Raw genomic sequence first — 22,376 nt, forward strand, 5'->3', positions numbered from 1 at the left:
CTCTAGCCAGATGAAATTCTCCTTTCCTAAGCTATTTTTTGCTTCCTTTCAAACTGGCATAATTCAACATGCTCTAGACTGTCACATGGAAACGATAGCCCTACACAGTTCCAATTCCCAAATGATTTGTATTCAGGCTACAGAACCACAAGGAAAAGTTTTGCCAGGTTTTCTAAAAATAAGACTTCTCAAACTAGATTTCCTCAGGTACCAGAATGTGAGCCACAGGATATGAAAAGGCTGAATTAGTTGGGGCCACAGTAAGTCCTTTATTCAGCCTGAAGGAAATTATTTGGTCACAAAGTGAAAAATACTATTCTCTTGACCAATCTGACCTATCACTTCTTGGTGTATACACTGAACAACCAAGGAAGCTGTTAAAACTAAAACATATTTTCATTTGATTTGAAGATTACCTAAGACATTTAAATTTGAAAAGGGAAAAATGCCTATAATATAAATTAAAGAGAATTTTCTTAACTCTGGAGGAAGAGGCAAGCATATTTCTGTGAGTTCGAGGCCAACCTGGTCTACAGAGCGAGTGCCAGGATAGGCTCCAAGGGTACACAGAGTCTTTAAAAGCCAAAAAAAAAAAAGTTGAATCTCTGATTCAGTTTAGTTTTATATAGAAACTATTACCTCTAGTGACTATACTTGACAAGTTAATATCTTTCCTTCAGCCAGGCTTGGTGAGCTATACCTGGAATATTACCACTTGGGAGGTAGAATGAGAAAGATCAAGAGTTCAAGGCCATTCTCAGCTACCTAGTGATTTTGAGGCCAGCTTTCATTCACATGAGAAGCCCTTATCTCAGAAACAATACGAAACCATAAAACCCAAAAAGATATTTAATACCGATCCACCTGAGTTCATCCACAAATATTTGTACCTATAAAGATCTTCTATATGACTGAAAGTTTCTATGCTGTCTGATTCTACATGAAACACAATAGTCTACATTTACCTATTGGCCTCTGGACTTTCTCTTAAGGTGAGATTCCTTGAAAAGTTTATTGCAACAAACTTTAGCTCCTCACTGGAAATTGCTAAAAATTCCTACAGAAATTTTGGCATGGTATTGTTTTTATCCATCAAAACATCTCTGACTAGTCCTTTTCCATTTTTTCTTTTCCTTTTTGCAGTACTAGAGATAGAACGTAAGGCCTTGCTAGGCAAACACTCTTACTACTGAGCCATATTCCCAGCTCTCTTGTAGCTTTTCTTTTGAGTATTTGTGTGCAGAGGCTAGAAGAGGGCCTCTTCTGAATCCAGAGTTAAAGAAGATGGAAAGCTGTCTAACACTGGTACTAGGAACCAAATGCAGGTCCTCTAGATGAGCAGCATTTGCTCTTAACCACTGAATCATCTCTCCAGCACAGTTTTTGTGTTGTGTTGTTTTGGTTTCTGTTTTTGTTTTTTCCAGACAGGGTTTCTCTGTTCTCTGTAGCTTTGCAGCCTGTCCTTGAACTCACTCTGTAGACCAGGCTGGCCTAGAACTCATAGAGATCCATCTGCCTCAGCCTACCAAGTGCTAGAATTAAGAGCTATGTTTCTTGTTTCAGAGGCGGCATGAAATTTGAATCCTCTGGCCTGAATCTCCAAATAATTGAGATTACAGGCCCAGCCTGAAAAAAAAAAAAAAAGCCCAACTAAAATAATGATTTACCATAAGGCATGTTTTAACTTTTAGCAAATATATATTCATTAAAAATTTAAGTGTACTATGTTTTTCACCTTAATGTTATTCTAAACAATGCTGATATAGTAGCCATTGCTGTTTATCCAGGTTTTTTAAACCTTTCTTTAAAATGGCAATTCAGCTCTATCCATCCAGATTATGCTCATACCAAATATGCTTGATTCACACATACCTTACTTAGTGTTCTAGGTTGATACTGTGATATGTGACCTTTCAGTGCAACAATAACAGCTTGTTATGTGAGTGCTGTCATGGCCCCACACAATCTGATAATTGTGATAGTGAAATCTTCCTTTTATATACTCAGCACAAATGGAATTATTGTTTGTAGATGTGCTGTCCCTATTATCACTGGGATTTGCTCTGTTGCCTTCTGAGGTCTTTAATCTTCCATAAGTACCTGTCTTATATTCCTATCTCGCTTTTCTTTTTTTGTTTTTATTTTGTTTTGGTTTGTTTTGGTTACAGTTTTTCGAGACAGGGTTTCCCTGTGGCTTTGGAGGCTGTCCTGGAACTAGCTCTTGTAGACCAGGCTGGTCTCGAACTCACAGAGATCTGCCTGCCTCTGCCTCTTGAGTACTGGGCCATGGCCACCACCACCACCACCACCACCACCACCACCACCACCACCACCCTACCACCCCATCCTCCCATCCCCTCATCCCACCACCCCTGCTTTATCTCAATTGTGTTTTAGACATTGTTTTTTACATTTGGAATACATTGATAAAAGCTCAAAGGAACTGGGCAGTGGTGGCTAACACCTTTAATCCCAGCACTCTCGAGGCAGAGGTAGGCGGATCTCTGTGAGTTCAAGACCAGCCTGGTCTACAAGAGCTAGTTCCAGGACAGCCTCCAAAGCCACAGAGAAACCCTGTCTCAAAAAACCAAAAACAAAAAAAAAGCTCTAAGGATAAGTTCTGTTAAGTAGTTTCCAGTGGGCATCTTGTTTTGCAGAAGTGGTTATCTTCCATTTAGGGATTCTGGAGTCTAAAGACTAGTTTTTCAATGTTGTTTTCTTTCATCTGGGCCAGTATGTACGAGCCTGTTACATAGAGGTACTTAATGCTCCAAGTACAAATGGGGAAGACCTATATTGATTTGCTCCACAGGGATCTCCTTGCTCCATGCTGGGATAGATTATTCCTGAGAATCAGCAGGCTTCAAACTACCCCATGACTAGAACAGTCACCCTCAGCACACTGATAACCACTGCAGCACAGAAAACCAGGTGAGCAGCTGCCAAAAGGACAGGCCTTCTGAGAACTTAGCAGATGGGCCAAAAGTCTCTAACTGCTCTAAGATACATTCTTCCAGCTGCAAATAGGATGAGGTGGTAGGTACTTCCTTGTCAAAGGCTAAGACCTCCAGAGTTGATTAGTCCTCCCGGGAGTCTGAGCCCTGCTTCTAGTGCTCAATGACAGCTAACTGAATACAACACATTGGCACTACCTGCAGTAATTACAGGATCTGTGGATTACACAGCTCACAATTTGCATCACAAGTTCCATAACAAAACTACCTGACTTGCCTTTGCTTACTATTTGCTGAGCTATTTTATAATGCTCACCAAATTCCCCTTTCCAAAAGGTTTCATTATCTTGTTTCACTGTTGACCAACCTTTGGAGTAAGAGGGGCCAATTTAATATGTCTAAGTATGTTATTATACAAAGTGGCCAAGCTATTCACTAATTGATTCTGCCCGTATTTTTTCCCAAGCTGAAGTTAATACTTACCCGAAGTCACTGGTCATATGAAAGGTTTTAATTCTGTAATACTGAATCTGTCTGCTGGTCCATTTCCTGGTCTGATCAACTTCACTTTCCTGTTCCAAGACTTTTAATCTTTCCTGTATTTTCTTAGGACTTACATAATTTAAACATCACCCTATTTTACCTCTGTTTGTGAAGGGATATATGTCTCTAGTTGCCTTGAGTTAAATGGATCCCCAGGCAAGCAATTTTTAATGAATAAAAGTTTTTGTTGAGCCAGGCATTGGTGGCGCACACCTTTAATCTCAGCACTCGGAGGCAGAGGCAGGTGGATCTCTGTGAGTTCGAGGCCAGCCTGGTCTCCAGAGCGAGTGCCAGGATACGCTCCAAAGCTACACAGAGAAACCCTGTCTCAAAAAGAGAGAGAGAGAGAGAGAGAGAGAGAGAGAGAGAGAGAGAGAGAGAGAGAGAGAGAGAGAGTTTTGTTGTTGTTACTTTCAAGGTCTGGCCTACTTTTTTTTTTTTTTTCAAAAGCACTTACTTTCTTACAGTGTATATGTTTATAAGAAAGTTGAGTAACTATGCAAGGAGAGTCTCTAAATAGAAGTGCTAATACACCCTAAAATGCAGTACTCGGAGAGAGGTTTCAACTTGATTCTTGTTTCTCCAATCTAATGCTCGGGGAAACCGGGGAAACAAAGGGCTTCAGTATTACTGGAAAGCTTTCTTCAAAGCAGGTAAAGGTCCTGTTTACCAATCCTAGACGACTGAGCAGAAAGGGTTTTCAGATGAAAGCTGCCCTGGAGTAGTACAGAAACCATTGCGCTACAGCTTCACTTAGAGGCCTAGATTAAGAGGACACTGGAACAGGACTAGATAAACAAAATGGGAAGCTTAGCTTTTGACGCAGAAAAAAAAAAAATTACATCAGTCGTTGATAAAGCCGAAGATTCTTAATTAAAAAAAAAAAAAAGAAAAGGAAAGAAAAGCCTTTCCCTTAGCGATGGCTAACCTTTCATTATCTGTGAGTGAGCAGCCTGTACAAAGGATGCATGTGATTTCGAAATGCCACAATTTGAGCCAACTGCAGTTACCAGCATCAGCAGTTTGGGGGTGTAACCTAAAAAGAAGAAAGGGTCGGGAGCAACAAGCCTCAAAAAACACAGAGACACTTCCCGAGTCCCATGGGCTAAACTCTGTGGACAGCCTCCCCACGTGGAAGGGAGGGTGGGGACCAGAATCCCTCATCCCAGCCTAGGGCCGGGCAGGGCCGGGCTGGTCACTGGAGCGGTGAGTCACCCGCCCAGCGGTCATGCGACATCAATATAGGGCGGTGACGGAGATCCTGGGGCGCAGGTGCCAAGGTAAACCGTTGGCCAGCGCGACTGGGCTATGGCTGCGGGCGACGGGGTTCCGCCTGCCGGAGCCGCGTTCCAAGCGGAGGCGAACTCGAGGAGCTAGCGACGAGCGCGTTTAGGAGCGAGGAACAGCTCGCACTGCGCGCCATTCATCAACCGGTTCGCACCGGTGCAGCCGCCGCGAGTGACGTCGGCGCCCCGGGCCCCGCGCCCCGCGTCCCGCGCCCCGCGCGCGCCGTGCTGGACGCACGCCTGGGCGCGCGCACGCGCGGCCGCTCGGCGACGCTCCTCGGCAGCTCACTGCATCCTGTGCCCCCGCCGCCTGCATCGCCGCCGCCGCCCCCGACGCCCACCGCCGCCTGCCCTGCCGCCGCCGCCGCTGCGCCGCCTCGGGACCGGCTGTATGATTAGGCCACAATCTTCAATGAGTAGACATATTCCTGTGAGTACCGCGGCCCGGCCTTTGTTAGAGCGCCGGCTGTGTGGGGAGGAGGGAGACAGGGAAGAAGGCGGCGCGGCGGGCGGGCGAGCGCGGGGACGCCGGCAGCGGGACCCGGACCGGGAGCGGTCGGCGGGGCCGAGAAGCCGCCTTGTGCGCGTGCGACCCTGCGGCCTTTGTTCCGAACAGCCGCGCGGGCGTCGTGGACGTGGCCGGGCCGGGGCGGCGCGACGGGGACCGGGACCCGGCGCCCGGGGCCTCCCAAGATGGCCTCGGTGGCCGCCCGCGCTCGCCACCGCGAACCCGTGATTGCGGACCTCGCGGCTGTGCGCGCCGCTCAAGCCCGGGCTTGCCCGACCTCCGCCAGGCGTCGGTAGGGGCGAGCGGGGTGGTGGAGGGGGTCCCTACCCGGTCCCCGCGGCGGGCTGCGCCTGGGGCTGCCTGCTCCTGGGCTAGGAGCAACAGGAGCGAGCTGGCCAGAACTGCGAGGCTCCTGTTGAGTGAGCAGCTCTGCACCATTCCGCTGCTGCAGTAGAGCTGTGTAATTCCTTCGGTGGTGGAACGATGTGTGGACTGGACATTTAGCTTCTGGGGTCGTGCTCCCTGGCTTGCTCCCCCCCCCTTTTTTTTTTTCTTCCCGTTTGCATCGTGCGGGCTGATGGTTTGAAAACCAGGAAAGGTAGAATCTTTCCCAGAAAGAAACAGCGTTTGATACGCGCTAGATTAGGTGCGTTACCTGGAATCCGAGTGTGTTTGGAACAGAAGTGGATAAAAACTAGATGGTTCTACGGACTGGCAGGATATCTGCAATCTGACAAACTGGCTTAAATGCCACACACACGCGCGCGCGCGCGCACACACACACACACACACACACACACACACACACACACAGTTCGTTTCTCTGTTTGCATGCTGTTAGCTTGTGCAATTAAAATAGGAGATCTCTCGTGTGTCTGAGCTACCTATCATATTCAGTTTTTGCCTGTGAGGGGATGGGGACATACTAGAAGAATGTCAGTGGACACCACTCTTAATAGAAGTGTCCTCCAGCCACTGGGTGGCTCCACTCATTTCAAACCAGTTGAGTTTTTTTTTTCCCCCCTGCTTTTCAGCTTCCTAATGGAACTCTTGAAAAGCTTTGGGTAAGTCCTATGTATGGCCCAAAAAAAAAAAAAAAAAAAAAAAAAAAAAAAAAAAAAAAAACCTGTTTAGTTTAGGGCAAGAAACCATGACTGAAAAGATGTATATCAATAATTTCAGATGATTGGGAGTCTACAACCTGAAGTAGTATCTTTAATGGTGATTTAGACACTGGGTTTGTTAACCCACCGGGCAGATAAGTGTCTTGTGAGGGCACATTTCAGAAAACATGGAATTAGGTTGTCTTGCTTGAAATACAATTTTAGCATTAGTTCTTTGTTTTTCCAGAAATAGACTGGGATTTTGGATTTTGTTTGAAGATTTTACTTTGGCAGTTTGTGCTCAGAGATTCATGTTATGTGTTTGGGGCAATGGTTGTCACTGAGTGTTCTTGTTATTGAGTCATTCTTTAGTTCCTCCACAAACTGCCTAGAGTAGATGGACATTAAAGCATTTTGTTACTGTTCATCTACCTCTAACCAGTTTCTTTGAAAAGCTTTTATGCATGTACTCTGAGAAAAATGCCCTGTGAGTATTACTTTACTATTTGTTGCTGGCATGAAACTGGCTTAATTTTTATATGTTAGTAATAATAGTTGCCTTGTGTTTGAGACGGTTATAAAAAGCCTTAAATTCTTCTAATCCCTTTCTTATATCTGAGCTGGGTTTTAGTTTTATAGCAGATAATGGAAATTGGAGTTTAAAATAGGAAAAAGGTAAAAGTGTGTGTGTTTTGTTTTGAAGATAATTTTTCTTAAGACTATATGGTTGAAGACCCCTTAAATAAATTGTATTTATAAAAGCCAATTTAATTAGAAGCCTAAAAGATGACACAAGTATAAAAGCTCTTAGGAGTTACTAATTTTTAAGCAGGAAGTTTCTTATGGTTTCACTTAGAGAGCAATCATTCAGTGGGATGTGGTTTATGGAAACAAGATGGCCTGGCTTTCCAGTCAGCCTTCCTAGAGATGAGTCCCATCAGGATAGAATCACACCTTCACACATACTTCACCAGAGTTTACTGACGTGCTGGTTTCCTGTCCCTTTCCAAACAGTGAGAAGTACTTGATTACTTACACTTAGAACCTGCTGTAGCTGTATAAAGCTGTAACTGTACATGAGTTATTTTAAAATGTCAAGGAGATGATAGAAAACACAAAAGGGAAATGTGGGCATGGCTTCATAATTAAGCATTAGTGACTAAAATGTAAAGGCTAATTATTGAAATAATTGCATTAAAAATACTTATACTATCGTTGTAGAAAACCCATATAACAGGTATCTCCTTACTTTTATCACAGTAGCTTAAAAAACATTCAATATAAAATCAAAGAACTAGTGAGCAGCTAAAGTGTCTGAATGAGTTCAGTAAATTCTGCAAAAACTGAGAGCTCAAACTACATGAAGTTTTTATTAGTGTGTAAACAGATTTGTCAATATAGAAAATAATGGGTATAGTTTGAATCAGCATAAAAGTAACTTAAAAGAGGAATGATTAACAGAAATGTATGTGTGTATAGATGTGTATATGGGAATTCTGTCAAATGTAGCAGGGACTTTGTTTGAACTTTTTTTATGATTGATTAGCAACTTTATTGGGCTTGTGACTGCATGCTGGAGGCCTATTGATTTTAAAATGCAGTCACCTTGAATTTTGTAATTCGAGTAAAAGATGATGTCTTGGTGTCTCATAATTTGAGCGTAGTTATGTACTTAGTGGAAAAGCATGACTTGTTCCTTTGAATTGGAAAATAACTTTCTTCTCTCTTTCTTTCTTTTTCTTCTAAACAGCAGTTCTGTGGTGTTCTTGGTCACACATTTATGGAGTTTCTGAAGGGCAGTGGAGATTACTGCCAGGCACAGCACGACCTCTATGCAGACAAGTGAACTGTAGAGATTCATTACTACTCCACCAAGAAGCCCCCATAAGAGTGGATAACCTGGACACAGACGTGTTGAATTGAAACCTGCAGAGCATTTTACAAGAGCTCAGACCTGGATGGGGTAAACCTCAGTGCACTTCCTTTGTATTGCCTCAGTATTACTGGATTGAAGAATCATTGCTTCTTGTTAGGAGGTTCATTTCATTGCTCATTTCTCCCAATTTCATACTCAAAGCACTGAGAATTTCAAGTGGAGTATATTGAATATTGAAGTAGACTTCAGGTTGTTTTTTTGTTTTTGATTTTTTTTTTTGCATCATTTCTGTATTCAATTTTTTAATTCTTTCATAACCCTATTGGGTGTTTTTTAAAAACTAACTTAACATGGCTCGAATGAACCGCCCTGCTCCTGTGGAAGTCACATACAAGAACATGAGATTCCTTATTACACACAATCCAACCAATGCGACCTTAAACAAATTTATAGAGGTAAGTTACATTTTCTATAGATCCTAATTTGTTGCAGTTTATTAATGGTGGGGCTAATGTGAAAGAAGTTGTAACTATAGTTTTGGTACTCAGAAATGAAATGTCTTTATGGTGTTACACTTTGAGAACTATATACTTTCAGAGACTGCCACTAATGGATTTTTTTTTTTTTTCATGTATCCTCTTCTAGTGCAATAAACTATAATAGTTAATGTCTTTGACTCTATTTTCCAACTGGTAATTCTGCTTTTTTTCTGATGACTTATGTGTAGGCTTCCAGCCTGCTCTTGGAAGGAACAGTGCTGAGTAATTTATCTGGACACACATTTATGAAGCATAAAAACCTACAGATGATCAAAGATAGCAAATAGGTGTCTCAGATTTATAAGGGAGTATTTGAATGTTACATCTTCTTTTAAATTTCCAATGACATTTTTTTTTAAAAATGCAGAGTTGAATTATAATTACTCTAAAGCCTGTAGTTTTTTGAGGGGTTTTTTGTTTGGTTGGTTTAAAATTGAAGTCTGGATTTGAACCTTGAAATTATTTCTAAGACTTTCAGTCTGGGGACGTAGGAGTAAAGTGCTTTATTGCTCATGCATGCAGACCTGAGTCTCCCTCAGAATCCACATTTAAAAAGCCATAAGCGGTGGCACATGCTTGAAAGTCCAGCAATGGGAAAGCAGGCACACTGTGGACTCACTGCCAGCCAGCCTAGCCTAGCCTTCTTGGCAAGTTTGGACAGTGAGAGATCATTTCTCAAAAAATGAGGTAAATAGGACCAGAAATTGACTTCTTATCTCTACAGGCACCCAAGTACCCATAGAAACAAGATTAAGGGTCCTCCCCACACCCCCTTAACTGAACTAAAAATGTATGCCTTAAGCATTCCTTTTCTTTTTTTAGAGATTTATTTCTTATGAATACAGTGTTCTGCCTGCAGGCCAGAAGAGGGCACCAGATCTCATTACAAATGGTTGTGAGCCACCATGTGGTTGCTGGAAGCCAAACTCAGGACCTGGAAGAGCAGTCAATACTCTTAACCACTGAGCCATCTCTCCAGCTCCAGGCTTACAACCAGATTTGATTTGCTCTTGTGTTAAATATACATTACAAGTTCTGCCATTCTTCATTTACCAGCATTATCAAAAATTGTGAAAATGACAAATGATAGCAATAATGATATGGTTCTGAGGACTTCCTGAATTTTTTTAATATAAGTATTTTTTTTTTTCTAGGAACTTAAGAAGTATGGAGTTACCACAATAGTAAGAGTATGTGAAGCAACTTACGACACTACTCTTGTGGAGAAAGAAGGCATTCGTGTTCTTGTAAGTACTTGAGTTTTTATGTATATCTGTTATGCTATGGAAGTTAATTCAAATCCAACTTCAAGAAGTTCAATTTTAAGTCAAGACAAAATTAGCCCAGTCAGCCTGGAACTAGCTATGAACTCAGCAGTCCACTCCCCTCCTCCTGGGGTTTGAGAGTACAGGACTGCACCAGTGTACCTAGTTAATTTAAAGGTCTAAAACATTTCTTCTTTTGATTCAGGACTGGCCTTTTGATGATGGTGCACCACCATCCAACCAGATTGTAGATGACTGGTTAAGTCTTGTAAAGATTAAGTTTCGTGAAGAACCTGGCTGCTGTATTGCTGTCCATTGTGTTGCAGGCCTTGGCAGGTAAGAAAATGACTTTCTAGACCAGTGGTTCTCAACCTTCCTGATGCCACCACCCTTTAATACAATTCCTCATGTTGTGGTGACCTCCAGCCATAAAATTATTTTCACTGCTACTGCATAACTGTAATTTTGCTACTATTAGGAATCATGATCTGATATGCAGTGTATCTGATAAGTGGCCTTCAAAGGGATCTCGACTTTAGTTCTAGCTAAAGGTTTGAATTGAAAGTACTAGTTCTTCCTAAGATTCTCTTTTCTTTGGGATTGAACCTGGACCCTTCTGCATGCTAGACAAGTACTCTTAACACTACACTGTATCTCCAGCTTCTTGGGTATCTATTTTGAGACAGGTAGCTGGAAAGCTCTGTGCTACAATTTTAAATGAAAGGCCAATATTGAAATGTTAATATTACGGGATGATTTGTAATTATATTCTTGGGTCTGGGGGTATTTGAATAATGGATTTTACAGGGTTTAATTTAGAAAAATAGTGATTTGTCAAATTTTTTACCTTGCCAGAGCTCCAGTGCTTGTTGCCCTAGCATTAATTGAAGGTGGAATGAAGTATGAAGATGCAGTACAGTTCATAAGACAGTAAGTAATGCACTCCTCTCTTTCATGCCTGCTTGTATTTTCTTATTCGATGTCAGAAAGAAGTAAAATCTAGGGTCATGTATTGGTTATCTTTGCTCTGTTTGTTTTGGTATGTTTGAGTGTTTTGTCTGAAAGTGTATTGTGCGCCTGTTGTCCTTAGAGGTCAGAAGAAGGCATTGGAACCCTTGGAACTGAAGTTTGGGGTGGTTATAGGTTCCAGGTCCTCTGGAAGAGCAACAAGTGCTCTTAACTTTACCCCCTGCCCCCCTTGTATTATTAAAATACTATATTGAGGCCAGGGGAAAGCAAATAATTGCTGGATGGTTTGTTCTGCTTTTTTGACTCAATGTGCTGTTAATACATTTTGCTGAGATATATAGCTAAAGTTGGAGCTTTTTGTTGTAGGCTTTTGGTGGTGGTGGTCTCATCATTCATAGAATAAAAGTTAAATAAAACCTGGCATATTTAGAAATCTCAGTACTCTAGATGGGTCCTTTGGTCTTGGTTGTCATTTTCCTTGCTACCAGAAAGAGCATCCTTCAATTACCTTTGTCTTTTTTCCTTCCAGAAAGCGGCGTGGAGCTTTTAACAGCAAGCAACTTTTGTATCTGGAGAAGTACCGTCCTAAGATGCGGCTGCGCTTCAAGGATTCCAATGGTCATAGAAACAACTGTTGTATTCAATAAAACTGGGGTGCCTGATGCCATCGCCTTGGGAGTGGAACTCAGATGGGACCTGATTTGACATACATAATTAGCCAACATGTCGGCTTATTGAATAAGTCTACTGAAGCTTCTACAGTAATATTGAAAACCTGTTTTACCAGGCCACAAGCTTGACAGAATTGAAACCTCTATATTTAAGTTATGATCAACCCGTTTGGACACTTAGCAAAAGATCTTTGCTGGTCAGCATTTAAAATGTGCTTATTATTTGTACCAATTGACCTTTCCTAAAATATGGTATTGAGTTATGTCTTTAAATGTACTCCTGTGCCAGTCTTATTAGTGAATAAGGAATTTAGAATGATTAGGTGCCAAAATACCCAGCACAATATCTATATATTTTTAGCATCATACAGAACCAAAATTCCAGGAACTAAGAACACTCTAGACCTTCCATGGTTTATTCCTTCAGTCATTTCAAAAACTGCAGGGCTTTTGTTGTTATCTGCCTGCTCACTCTATGTTTACATCTCCCACACTCATACCAGTATACATCAGGTTTGCTTAGCCATCGATTTTGGGATTTTTGTTTTTTTGTTTTTGTTTTTGTTTTTTTGAAGCAAGTCTTGTGAGGATTATTTAATGTCTTTATATTATTTTGTGCTGTTATGGGAAACCTCCATTTGAAAATCAACTTTGTTACAGAAGCACATATCTTCAATAATGTCTCCAGACAAAAAGCCTTATAGTTAATTTAATGTTTGCACTCAAAGGTGCGACTTAAACAGGGAGGGCCTGATAAAAGAATGGGAGGAGGCTATTAAATATTTTTAGTAAAATGTTGCCTTTGTCTTGTGCAGAACATGTAGAATATGCTCTTTAATTTAGTAAATATTTTTAAAAGGTAGAGATACATTGTTGTAGCTAACCAATTCTTAATCAAAATTTCTGAAATTCTTGTTTTTTTCCATACCTATCAGAAGTTGTTTTTCAACTTGCTTGAATTATGGTTTTCCCCTTCTCTTCCCAACCTCGCAAAAAAAAAGAAAAAAAGAAAAAGAAGACGTGGGATCTGCTGACAAACTGAGCAGACATATTTTATATGCCTTTTCAGCTATGTAACTTAATAATTGGATACTTGATCATTTGTTTTATTATGTAATCGATAAAATGGTGATGTGTATTAATGTTAGTTCAACCATATATTTATACTGTCTGGGAATGTGTGGTTATAGTTCTGTGGGAGAAATAATTTGTCAGTGTTCACCAGCTTGTAAAAACTTAGTGCAAGAGCTTCAACATCTAAATAAAGAATGAAATGCGTTTGTCACTGAGGTTATTTTGCTTAAAATTAACTTATTTTGTAGAAAACAATGGATTCAGTTATTTCAACTTATGAACAAATTTGTTAGGGTTATGAGCACTGTTGAATACCAAGTGCTTTTTATTGTAAATTTTGCTCTTTTAAGAACCAGTTGAATGTTGCGTACTGAGGGAAAACAGTTTGTAATAGATGGTGACCTTGATTTTTAAAACTCAGTTCCATCAGTCATTAGCAGTTTTGTGCGGTTTCTGATCCAGTTTTCTCATTTTTAAGTTAATTACATGCCTGTATATATTTTGAAATTAATTTGAACCTGAGTATTTGGCACATGGCTTAATAAATTTTAACTTTCAATAATCTGAAATGTTTCATTTCCCTAGTTCATGCTCATGTTAAATGAACAGGATTTGTTTTAAAACGTTATAAATGTAAATTGAAACTTTGAAACATGATATTCCACTTTATGCTTTAAAAATTTACTGCTGTCTTTTCATGCCAGTCTAGCACTTACAGAGATCGTAGGTCCTTGGTTCTTACTAAATAGTACTCTTTATTATCACATAGCCCATAAATAAGCATTTGTTCTTATTGGGAAGAGGAAAGGTGCTGTCATAATTACTGAAAAATTGGATTAATTTATTGAGATTGTATATATGGTGCTAAAAGTCACTTTGCTTTATAAATTTACCTGTGCATATAAACTGATATTTGCTCTTTAGTCAAGTATGTTGCATCTGTAAATACAGCAATACCTGTAATAACATCCAAAAATACATATGAAAAGAATTGAAAGAATTATAAGCTGAGTTCTTCAATGCAAGAAGTTCGCAGATGTTATAAAATTTACTTGGGGTGGGGGTGGGGTGGACTGGGAATACAGTTCAATGAGTAGAGTACATGCCTAGTGAAGGGGAAGCCCTGAGTTTGATCCCCAGCACATCAGGCATAGTGGTATGGAGGGATCAGAAATCTAAGGTCATCCTCAACTATATAAGTTAGCCAGCCTGTTGTACATGAAATGCTGTGTCTAACTATGCAATTTGCTTGCTTGAGCTTTGGTATCTTCAGTAGATACTAATAGTGACTACTTCCACTTTCATAAAGGAATCATGATGTTCCTGATGCTGGTAATGTGGTTACTGAATCAGGAGAAATGCAGTCTACTAAAAGAAAAGCTTAAAAGTAGGTGCTGCCAGTCATTTTGCAGTAGCCTACAACCTTCAAGTTGCTCTTTGTGCCCACTGAGGGCAGTGCTTCACTATCCACACTTAACATCCCTTCACACTCATTGTTTGCCAAGGCATGTGATCAAGTCCCAGTTATTGTCAATCGTACTGTGGTTCCATAGCCTAGCTGTAATCTCAAACTCAGGGTGTTTTGTTACATTTATCTGGCAAATGGCTACTCCAGACAATTAAGAGGACTGTAAAGTGTTGCCAGATTCTAGTCAGTAATGTTCCTGTGCCCTACCAGTAACATAATCTTTGTGTTGAAGTTCCAGGAAATGTTACTGGTAAAAAATGCTTCAAATGGAAGTGACTGCTTTTTTTTTAAATTGCAAGCAAAAGGTTAAAATATACAAAGTAGTATCACCTACTGTACACGTTTATGCTCCACATTGCTGATTCCTTGAATTTGTGTGTGTGTGTGAGCATGTGTCTCCTTAAAACCCAAACTGAAAATTAAAGACTGCTTTAAGTATCTGACAATGTATCTGCATTACCTTTTGAGTAACTATACTGAAATATTGAAAGAAAAGTAAAATATGTTCGTTTCCAGTAGATTGAGCCAGTTTATGTGTTAAGAAAGAATAGAACTGACAGTGATATAATTAGATTCATATTGCCATATTAACCAGGTAATACATATAGTTGATAGCTGCCACTTAGTAATTTACCACCACATGTTTTTCATAGTTCAGTTTTATATAAGGGGTTTATAATGGTGTGTTGTCAGTTTACACAGACAGGATGTGGACCTCCAGTTAGGTAACTAATGTGTTGTAGAAGTGGAGGATTCAGACCTGAGTTTGAAGCTGAGCATAAGGAGTTTGAGTACTCCTTTAATGAGTGACAGGCAGATCTCTGAATTCCAGGCCAGCCAGAGCTATATAGGGAGATCCTATCTAAAAAAAAAAAAAAAAAAAAAAAAAAAAAAAAAAAAAAAACCCTTCATGTGATTCTTACATATACCAAGCCATGCAGCTTAAGGAAAATATACATCTGTAATACACCGAGTTGCATCCTGTACTACATAAGACCCTGTCTCAAAAAAGAACAAACGAAATGGTGGGAGGAGGCAGGAAAGGAATCCAGCCTGAAGGAAATTGGAATTCACAGAGCATGATCATCTGTTCCAATGATAACCCGCAGCCTGACTCCCTAGTAGTTTTAACACTTTTTTTTAATATTGTGAAGTTTATTTGCTTTTTCCCCACCATCATAGGAGATACATTTGTTCTTTATGATCAGAGAAAAGTCCTTTTGGAAAGGACAGTCTGATTCTACTATTCATTAAAGAAAAATTGAAGTCTTACAAACAATCCAGTGCAACAATTTTCAGTAGTCCTCCTGACTCTGGTGTAACCCATTAAAATATTCACGATAGGAAATTCTAAGTCCCAAGCTACATTTTTTTTGTGGGGGAAGGGAGTTGGTTTCAAGACATTTCTTTGTGGCTTTGGAGGCTGTCCTGGAACTAGCTCTTGTAGACCAGGCTGGTCTCCAACTCAGAGATCTGCCTGCCTCTGCCTTCCGAGTGCTGGGACTAAAGGTGTGTGCCACCACCGCCCAGCTCCCAAGCTACAATTTATAGCTTTTTTTTTTTTTTTTTCTACATGGTTTACAGAGCCAGGGAGAGCAACAGTGGTGACTGCCTTTCAGAAGCTCAGGCCTCACGGCTCACTGCACAACTCAGTAGTCTCTGGGTCAGCCATTTTCTGAATGCCAGAGACCAAACTTCCATCAAGTCAGCTCTGGGCTAACATACCTTACTGGAGTGAATAGGGCTTTGAATTTTTAACTCTTGGTTTTTCTGGGGGGAGGGGTGTTCAAGACAGGGTTTCTGTGTGATTTTGGAGGCTGTCCTGGAACTAGCTCTTGTAGACCAGGGTGGTCTCCAACAAACAGAGATGATCTCCTACCTCTGTCTCTTAAATTCTGGGACTAAAGGTGTGCAACACTACCACCGGGCTAACTCTTGGTTCTTATAAAAAAAAATAAAATAAAATGTCAACATATACAAGGTGAGATGTAACTGTAGAGAAATATCTGATGGCTAGCACTCGGGATTTTTAAGTAAGCCATCTCTTCAATAAGTCTCTAAAATCTTGGTAAAAGTTTTAAACTACTGGTCACAAGACAGGTGTACCCTTAACATATTTCATCAAGACACATATTGCTAAGTCTTTAACAGGACACAATGGACGCATTGGTATCAATCTTAAAAAATAGATTTTGGACAACTATATAGAATGCTTTCCAGATAAGGTAAAAGTACACTACAATGTATTTATTTGTTATAGGCTAAAAGTCCAGAAACGTATGAAGACTGACAGTTCATTTTTTTAAGTCACAAGAAAATATTTACTGATTTCTGTCTCCAAAGTGTTAAAATCAGTTTTACACTTAAATTTTTAAGTCATAAGGCATCACATTGTATTACAGACTTAGCTAAATGTTTATAAATGTGTCCTGATGAAATGTGTCAAGTTTTAACAGTCTTAGCTACCTCTTGTCTTGTCTTTGCAAAGAGCTCAGAGAATTCTGTGGTCTGACGTTTCCCTAATTTGAATGCAGACATAAGGAACTTGTGATTGAAAAACGGCCCTGACCCTGTAAAGTTCTTTGTTCTGGTTTTATTTGGCTTTTTTTTTTTTATTATGTACCAATTGAATTGTGTGTGCTAGAATTTATTTGGCATTGAATGTCAACTGTGTTGGCTTTTTAAATTCAGTATTGTGAAGGCCGATCCTGGTTATCAACTTGACATACCTAAGAAGAGAAACCCTCAAACTGAAAAAACCCATCAGGTTCAGACAGGCTTGTGGCCATATCTGTGAGGCATTTTCTTGGCTGCTAATTGATTGATAGAAAAGGGACCAGCCTACTGTGTGCCCTGCTGCCTCTGGACAGCTGGGCTTTGGCTTTCTTTGGGTAGCTGAACTTGAGGCAGGAAGCAAGCTGTCAGTTGTGCTCTTCAGTGGCTTCTATTTCAGTTCCTGCCTCCAGGTTTCTGCCTGATGCTGCTGTCCTGGCCTCCACAGATGATGTTTATAGCCTATAAACCGAGATAAGCCCTTTCTTCCTCCAAGTGTGCTTTGTTCTTTCCTTTCCTTCTTTTCCTTTTCTTTTTTTTTTTCTTTTTTCTATTCCTTTGGCTTTTCAAGACAGGGTTGGTTTCTCTGTGTAACAGCTCTAGCTGTCCTGGAACTCAATTTGTAGGCCAGAGATCTCAGAAATCACTTTGTAGACCTCGAACTCAGAGATCAGCCTGCCTCTGCTGGGATTAAGGGCATGCACTGCCGCCGACCAGCTCAATCTGCTTTTTTGATTATCACAACAGAAAGCAAACTAGGACAGATACACATTTTGGGAGAAGCTTTTTTTTTTTTTTTTTTTTTGCTTTTTGTGGTGGTATTTTTGAGACAGGCTGTAGCCTTGGCTGACCTCAAACTCCCTAGGTAACTAAAGATGACTTTGAACTTCTGATCCTCCTGCCTCCACTCCCAAGTTCTGGAATTCCAGGTTTTGGAGGTTGAACCCAGGGCCTCATGCATCTAGGTAAGCACTCCACCCACTGAGCTACATTGCCAGCCCAGAGGAATCACTTTGGAAAGTAGAGTCTGGCTTGTTGGTAGAGCTAAGGTCAAAAGGAGGGGCATGGTTCCATCTCAGAAGAATAATTTAGTTAGTTTCTTGGCTGGAATCCAGAATTCATGATGAATCGATAGACCTTATTACATGAACTATTACATCCTAGCTGTCAGGCACACTAATGACATAAGGTTACATTTAAACCATGCAATTGTAGGATTAACAGAAGGTCAAAATGTGAATGTGAACTGCTAGGTGTAATATATCTAAAGGAAAACAACCTCTCCCAAAATATTTCGGTATGCAAAAAAAAAAAAAAAGCAAATAAAACAGTGATAACCCCTTGCTAAAAAAGCATACATGAATTCAAATAATTTTCATGAGTTTCTGTCAGCAGAATACCATTAAAATACATAGACCATTAATACACCGACATTAATGAAATGGTAGTCATTATTTGCTTGATGCATAATTATGCAGGAAAATAATCCAGGTGAATTTGACATCGATCGCTGGCACGTAAAGGCATTCAAACTCTTGACCAAAGCACATCTCAAAAGAACACGCTCTTGACAGCATGAACATCTGGATGTTGAACACTGGCCTTGAGTTGTTTGGCGGACTGCAAATACAAATACAAATAGGGATTGATGGGGCGATGTGGAAATAAAGGAAAGAGGGGAAACTCCAGAAGGAGAATTGTTCTTTAATCAGAACAACTGAAGGACTGCAGTCTCTCTGTGGAAGTGAGACTGCACAGGTCCTGGGGACCTTGGGATTTTATAGAACAGGGATGGGAGAATATCTATGGGTCGGTTCCCCCGTGGTTTGGAAATGGTAGATGACAGAGGATTTAGTGTATGATCACCTGATCAGAAGCATCCACGGGTGTTATCTATCAGTCAGTCAACTTTGCATAGCTTCTCAGTCCAAATGGGCTCTTAGGTCATTAACCCTGGATCTAATATATTCTGCTTGAAAAAAAATGATTCTGGCCTCTAATTCTGCTTTGTGCCAGTGGAGAGAAAAGTCTATTATGGTTTAGTTCTGCTAACACTGATGACGCAACAAAAACTGCTTCTCTGACTTGGTTTTTTTGTTATTGTTCTTGTTTTCAAGACAGGGTTTCTCTGTTACTGAAGACTATCTTTGTTGAAGTCTCTGTCTGTACTCATTTTTGACACAACTGGCTTCCCTGTGCATCCTACCTTAAGAAGATAAAGATGGGTGGCATGTTTAGCTTCTGCTTTGTGGCCACCTCCAAGAACCACCCATGTTCCCCGTGGTGTCAAATATTAAAGAACAATGAATGAAGCTCTCTATCTCTAGAGCACTACTCCTTTCAGGTCATTGCAGGGTGGGGCTTCATTATTCTATTTTAAATAGACAAAAATACATTTCAAACTCAAGAAGTTAGCTTCATTCTAGACTTTCTTTTTTGCCATTTTTATTTTTTGTATTTAAATTTTTTCATTTTACAAACCTGCCTGCCAGCCTCGCCAATCCCTCTGCCTAGCTATTGGCCATTCAGGTGCCTTAGGCAGGCAAGGTGAAACAGCAATACATCTTTTCATAATTAAACAAAAACAGCAGAAACAAATGTAACACACCTTTACACAGTTAGAGGAATCTTCCACAGCATAAACAAATTTAACACATCTTTGCCCATTTAAAATAGTATTCCATAACAATAATCACCATGCCTGCCCAGTGAATCTCAATAATAACCATTTTGACTTTAGTCCCTACAACAAACATCTCCTTAGTCACTGCCCCAGAATTAATTATATGATTGTTTACATAATTAAGTTGAGCTAATTAATTATGTGGCTTACAATAGATTGGTTGAATGATTGATTAATTGAATGAATGAGTAAATGAATGAATAATGTTTTCCTTCCTTCCTCAATACACTGAGACTTGAACTCAAGGCCTCATCCATGCTAGGCAAATCATTAAGCTATGTCATCAGCCCATTTTTATATGTTTTATTATCTAATTTTTTTAAATAATCCTTTCCCCCTCCCTACCCACCCAACTTTAAGTTCTTTCTCAAAAAACAAACAAAAATCCTATACAAGAATGAAAAAAAAAACCAAACCAAGAAAAGAAAAGAAAACCATACCCCTGCAACCCCACCAAGCTATAGCCAAATAAAAGCATACACACAGCAGGTGGTGGTAGCTCACAACTTTAATCCCAGCACTCGGGTAGTAAAAGCAGGTGAATCTCTAAGTTCTAGGCCAGCCTGGTCTACAGAGTGAGTTCCAGGACAGCCAAGGCTACACAGAGAAAACACAAAACAAAACAAAACAAAACAAAACAAAAAAAAACAGAGAGAAAAAAATAAAAAGACAAACTGTGGAGTCCATTTTATGCTGGTTAACAACTCCTGAGCATGAGTCTATCCTAGAATGGTTGACATATCCAGTGTCACTCTATTGGAGAAAATTGATTTTCTCCCTCCCCACAGGTATAAATGACACTTGTTAACCTTTTCCTTAGAGGTTATGTGTTCATTCATTCATTCTTTCATCCACTCATTCATTCACTTTTAGAACTGTAAAAATTAAAAACTTTTACTTCAGAATTGAACAAGACAGGCCAACAGAAGGAATGGAGCACACGAGAATCAGAGACCCACTCATTTGCTGTCTCGGGAATCCCATAAAAACACTAACCTGGAAACCACAGTGTATACAAAGAGATCTGGTGCAGACCCTTGCAGAGCCTGTGTATACTGCTCCAATTGCTGTGAGTTCGTATGAGCTTTGGTCATGATGATATATAGGGGCTTGTTTTCTTGGCATCCTCCTTCCCCTCTGGCTCTTACGCTGTTTCTGCCTCCTTTCTTTGGCATTCCCTAAGCCCTGAGGGAAAGGATTTGATGAAGACATCCCATTTACGGCTGAGTGTTCCGAGGTCTCTCACTCTCTTCATAATGTTTGACTGTGGGTCTCTGTACTTGCTCCCTTCTGCTGTGGAAGGAAGCTGCTCTGATGACGGCTGACTACACACTGATCTCTGAGTACAGCTGAAAAACCATTAGGAGTCATTTCCTCTTTTTACTTTTTACAAAGTCTCATTGAACTTTTGATCTTCCTATGTTAACTTCCCAGTGATGGGAATGTAAGCTTGTGCCACCATACCCACAGCAAAAAGTTACTTCTTGTTTCTGACACTGTGCAATTTGATAGCTCATTCAGGAAAGTCTAGGAGAGGCAAGCTGTCTGGTGACTTTCCAAGAGTAATCAGTCAAATAACTTGTGTGGAATCTACTGGTCCTCAATAATTTCCTAAGACTCAAGCAAAGGGAGGCTTTAGTCATAATTCTGTCAGTTCTGCAGACCATCCAAAGATGAGATCATCTAGATGGACAAAGCTTGTCTTTCCCTCAGTCACCCGTCTCTTCTTCCTTGTTAAAAAGCAAAACAATTTTGTCAGTTAAGCTTCGAAATTGCTCTGCCCAAGGCAATGAACCTGAGCTCCAGTTGCACACCATAGTGTCTGTGACAGAAGCCGACAAGTACTAATGACAAGGCACCACCCCGCAACCATGACATTGCTGTTTCTGTGAGTTATTAACCAAGTGAAATGTGTTTCTAAAACTTCCTGAGCTGGGCATGGGGATGCAGACCTGTAGTCACAGCCCTCCAGCGTCTGAGGCAGCAACAGCAACATCACCCAAAGCTAAAAAAAAAAGAAAGAAAGAAAGAAAGAAAGAAAGAAAGAAAGAAAGAAAGAAAGAAAGAAAATTCCAATTCCAAGTTACACCGATATACAGACAGGAGCAAGAAACACAGGTCTAAACCAGTCATTAAGTCCCTCTATGAGTTGTCCAGGGAGAACGTATGGCTCTGATTTGACTGATGAAATAAAAGGGACTTTGTAGAGTCTTCAGTGAAAAAATAAATGTCCCTTCTTAAAGTAAGAGAAGATGCTAGCGAGGCAGTGGTACCACAGGCCTTTAATCTCACCACTCAGGAGGGAGAGGCAGGCGGATCTCTGGGGGTTCAAGGCCAGCCTAATAGAGTGAGTTCCAGGAGAAGGAATTTTGGTACCAATGGCTTCCTGCCCAGCATAAGGTTAGCTAAATAGGCAATCTCTGGGTGGTAGCCATTTTGTAACTATTGGGTAGACACGACTTATGCAATAAAGATGGCAACATGCAGACACAAATATGAATATTGTTGCAGAATTGAAGATCTGGAAGAAGATAGAGGACCAGAGAAATAGGTGTCCAGCAGAACACCTTAAGTGCCTGTGTGAGTATACAAATTTCAGTGCATAGAGAAATTAATCAAAGGAAAGCAAGAGTGACAGTTGCCAAAGCAGAATTACAAAGGATGTGTTCCTGCAGTGGTCTCCTGGCTTTTCCCCTTGGGGAAATTCTTGTCTCTGTGTGAACTAGTTCCTGCTTCTCTAGCTTAGCCACTAGGTGTTGTCTCTTGCTATTGATGAGGAGACCAGCAGGTGGCAAGAGAAGCAAAACTCTGAACAAAATAGCAAAAGGACAAGTTGGGATTCCAGGCATCTCCACCTCTGTCCTTCACCCAGCTTCACAGCAGT

The 22,376-nt window shown here is 40.5% G+C and overlaps 1 protein-coding gene across 2 annotated transcripts; it reads left to right on the plus strand.

Moving 5' to 3' along the window:
* The first annotated feature begins 5,080 nt into the window (after positions 1 to 5,080).
* Ptp4a1 (protein tyrosine phosphatase 4A1) lies at positions 5,081 to 13,352 on the plus strand. 2 transcript variants are annotated; one of them, XM_027392831.2, is made up of 6 exons: positions 5,081 to 5,213; positions 8,145 to 8,725; positions 9,964 to 10,056; positions 10,280 to 10,410; positions 10,930 to 11,004; positions 11,573 to 13,352. In XM_027392831.2, exons 2-6 carry the CDS (start codon positions 8,621 to 8,623, stop codon positions 11,688 to 11,690), a joined length of 522 nt encoding a protein of 173 aa, XP_027248632.1. In that variant the 5' UTR covers positions 5,081 to 5,213; positions 8,145 to 8,620; the 3' UTR covers positions 11,691 to 13,352. The 2 variants fall into 2 exon arrangements, with proteins under 2 accessions (XP_027248632.1, XP_027248633.1); XM_027392832.2 differs by having other exon boundaries at positions 8,148 to 8,725.
* Positions 13,353 to 22,376: the final 9,024 nt, after the last annotated feature.

This window comes from Cricetulus griseus, assembly GCF_003668045.3.
Source record: "Cricetulus griseus strain 17A/GY chromosome 1 unlocalized genomic scaffold, alternate assembly CriGri-PICRH-1.0 chr1_1, whole genome shotgun sequence".
NCBI classification, from domain to species: Eukaryota; Metazoa; Chordata; class Mammalia; order Rodentia; family Cricetidae; genus Cricetulus; species Cricetulus griseus.

Coding starts and splice junctions, on each gene's coding strand:
- Ptp4a1 (XM_027392831.2), top strand. CDS start 8,621: ATGGCTCGAATGAACCGCCCTGCTCCTGTGGAAGTCACATACAAGAAC. Junction 10,057..10,279: donor AAGAAGGCATTCGTGTTCTT/GTAAGTACTTGA, acceptor CTTTTGATTCAG/GACTGGCCTTTTGATGATGG. Junction 11,005..11,572: donor GCAGTACAGTTCATAAGACA/GTAAGTAATGCA, acceptor TTTTCCTTCCAG/AAAGCGGCGTGGAGCTTTTA.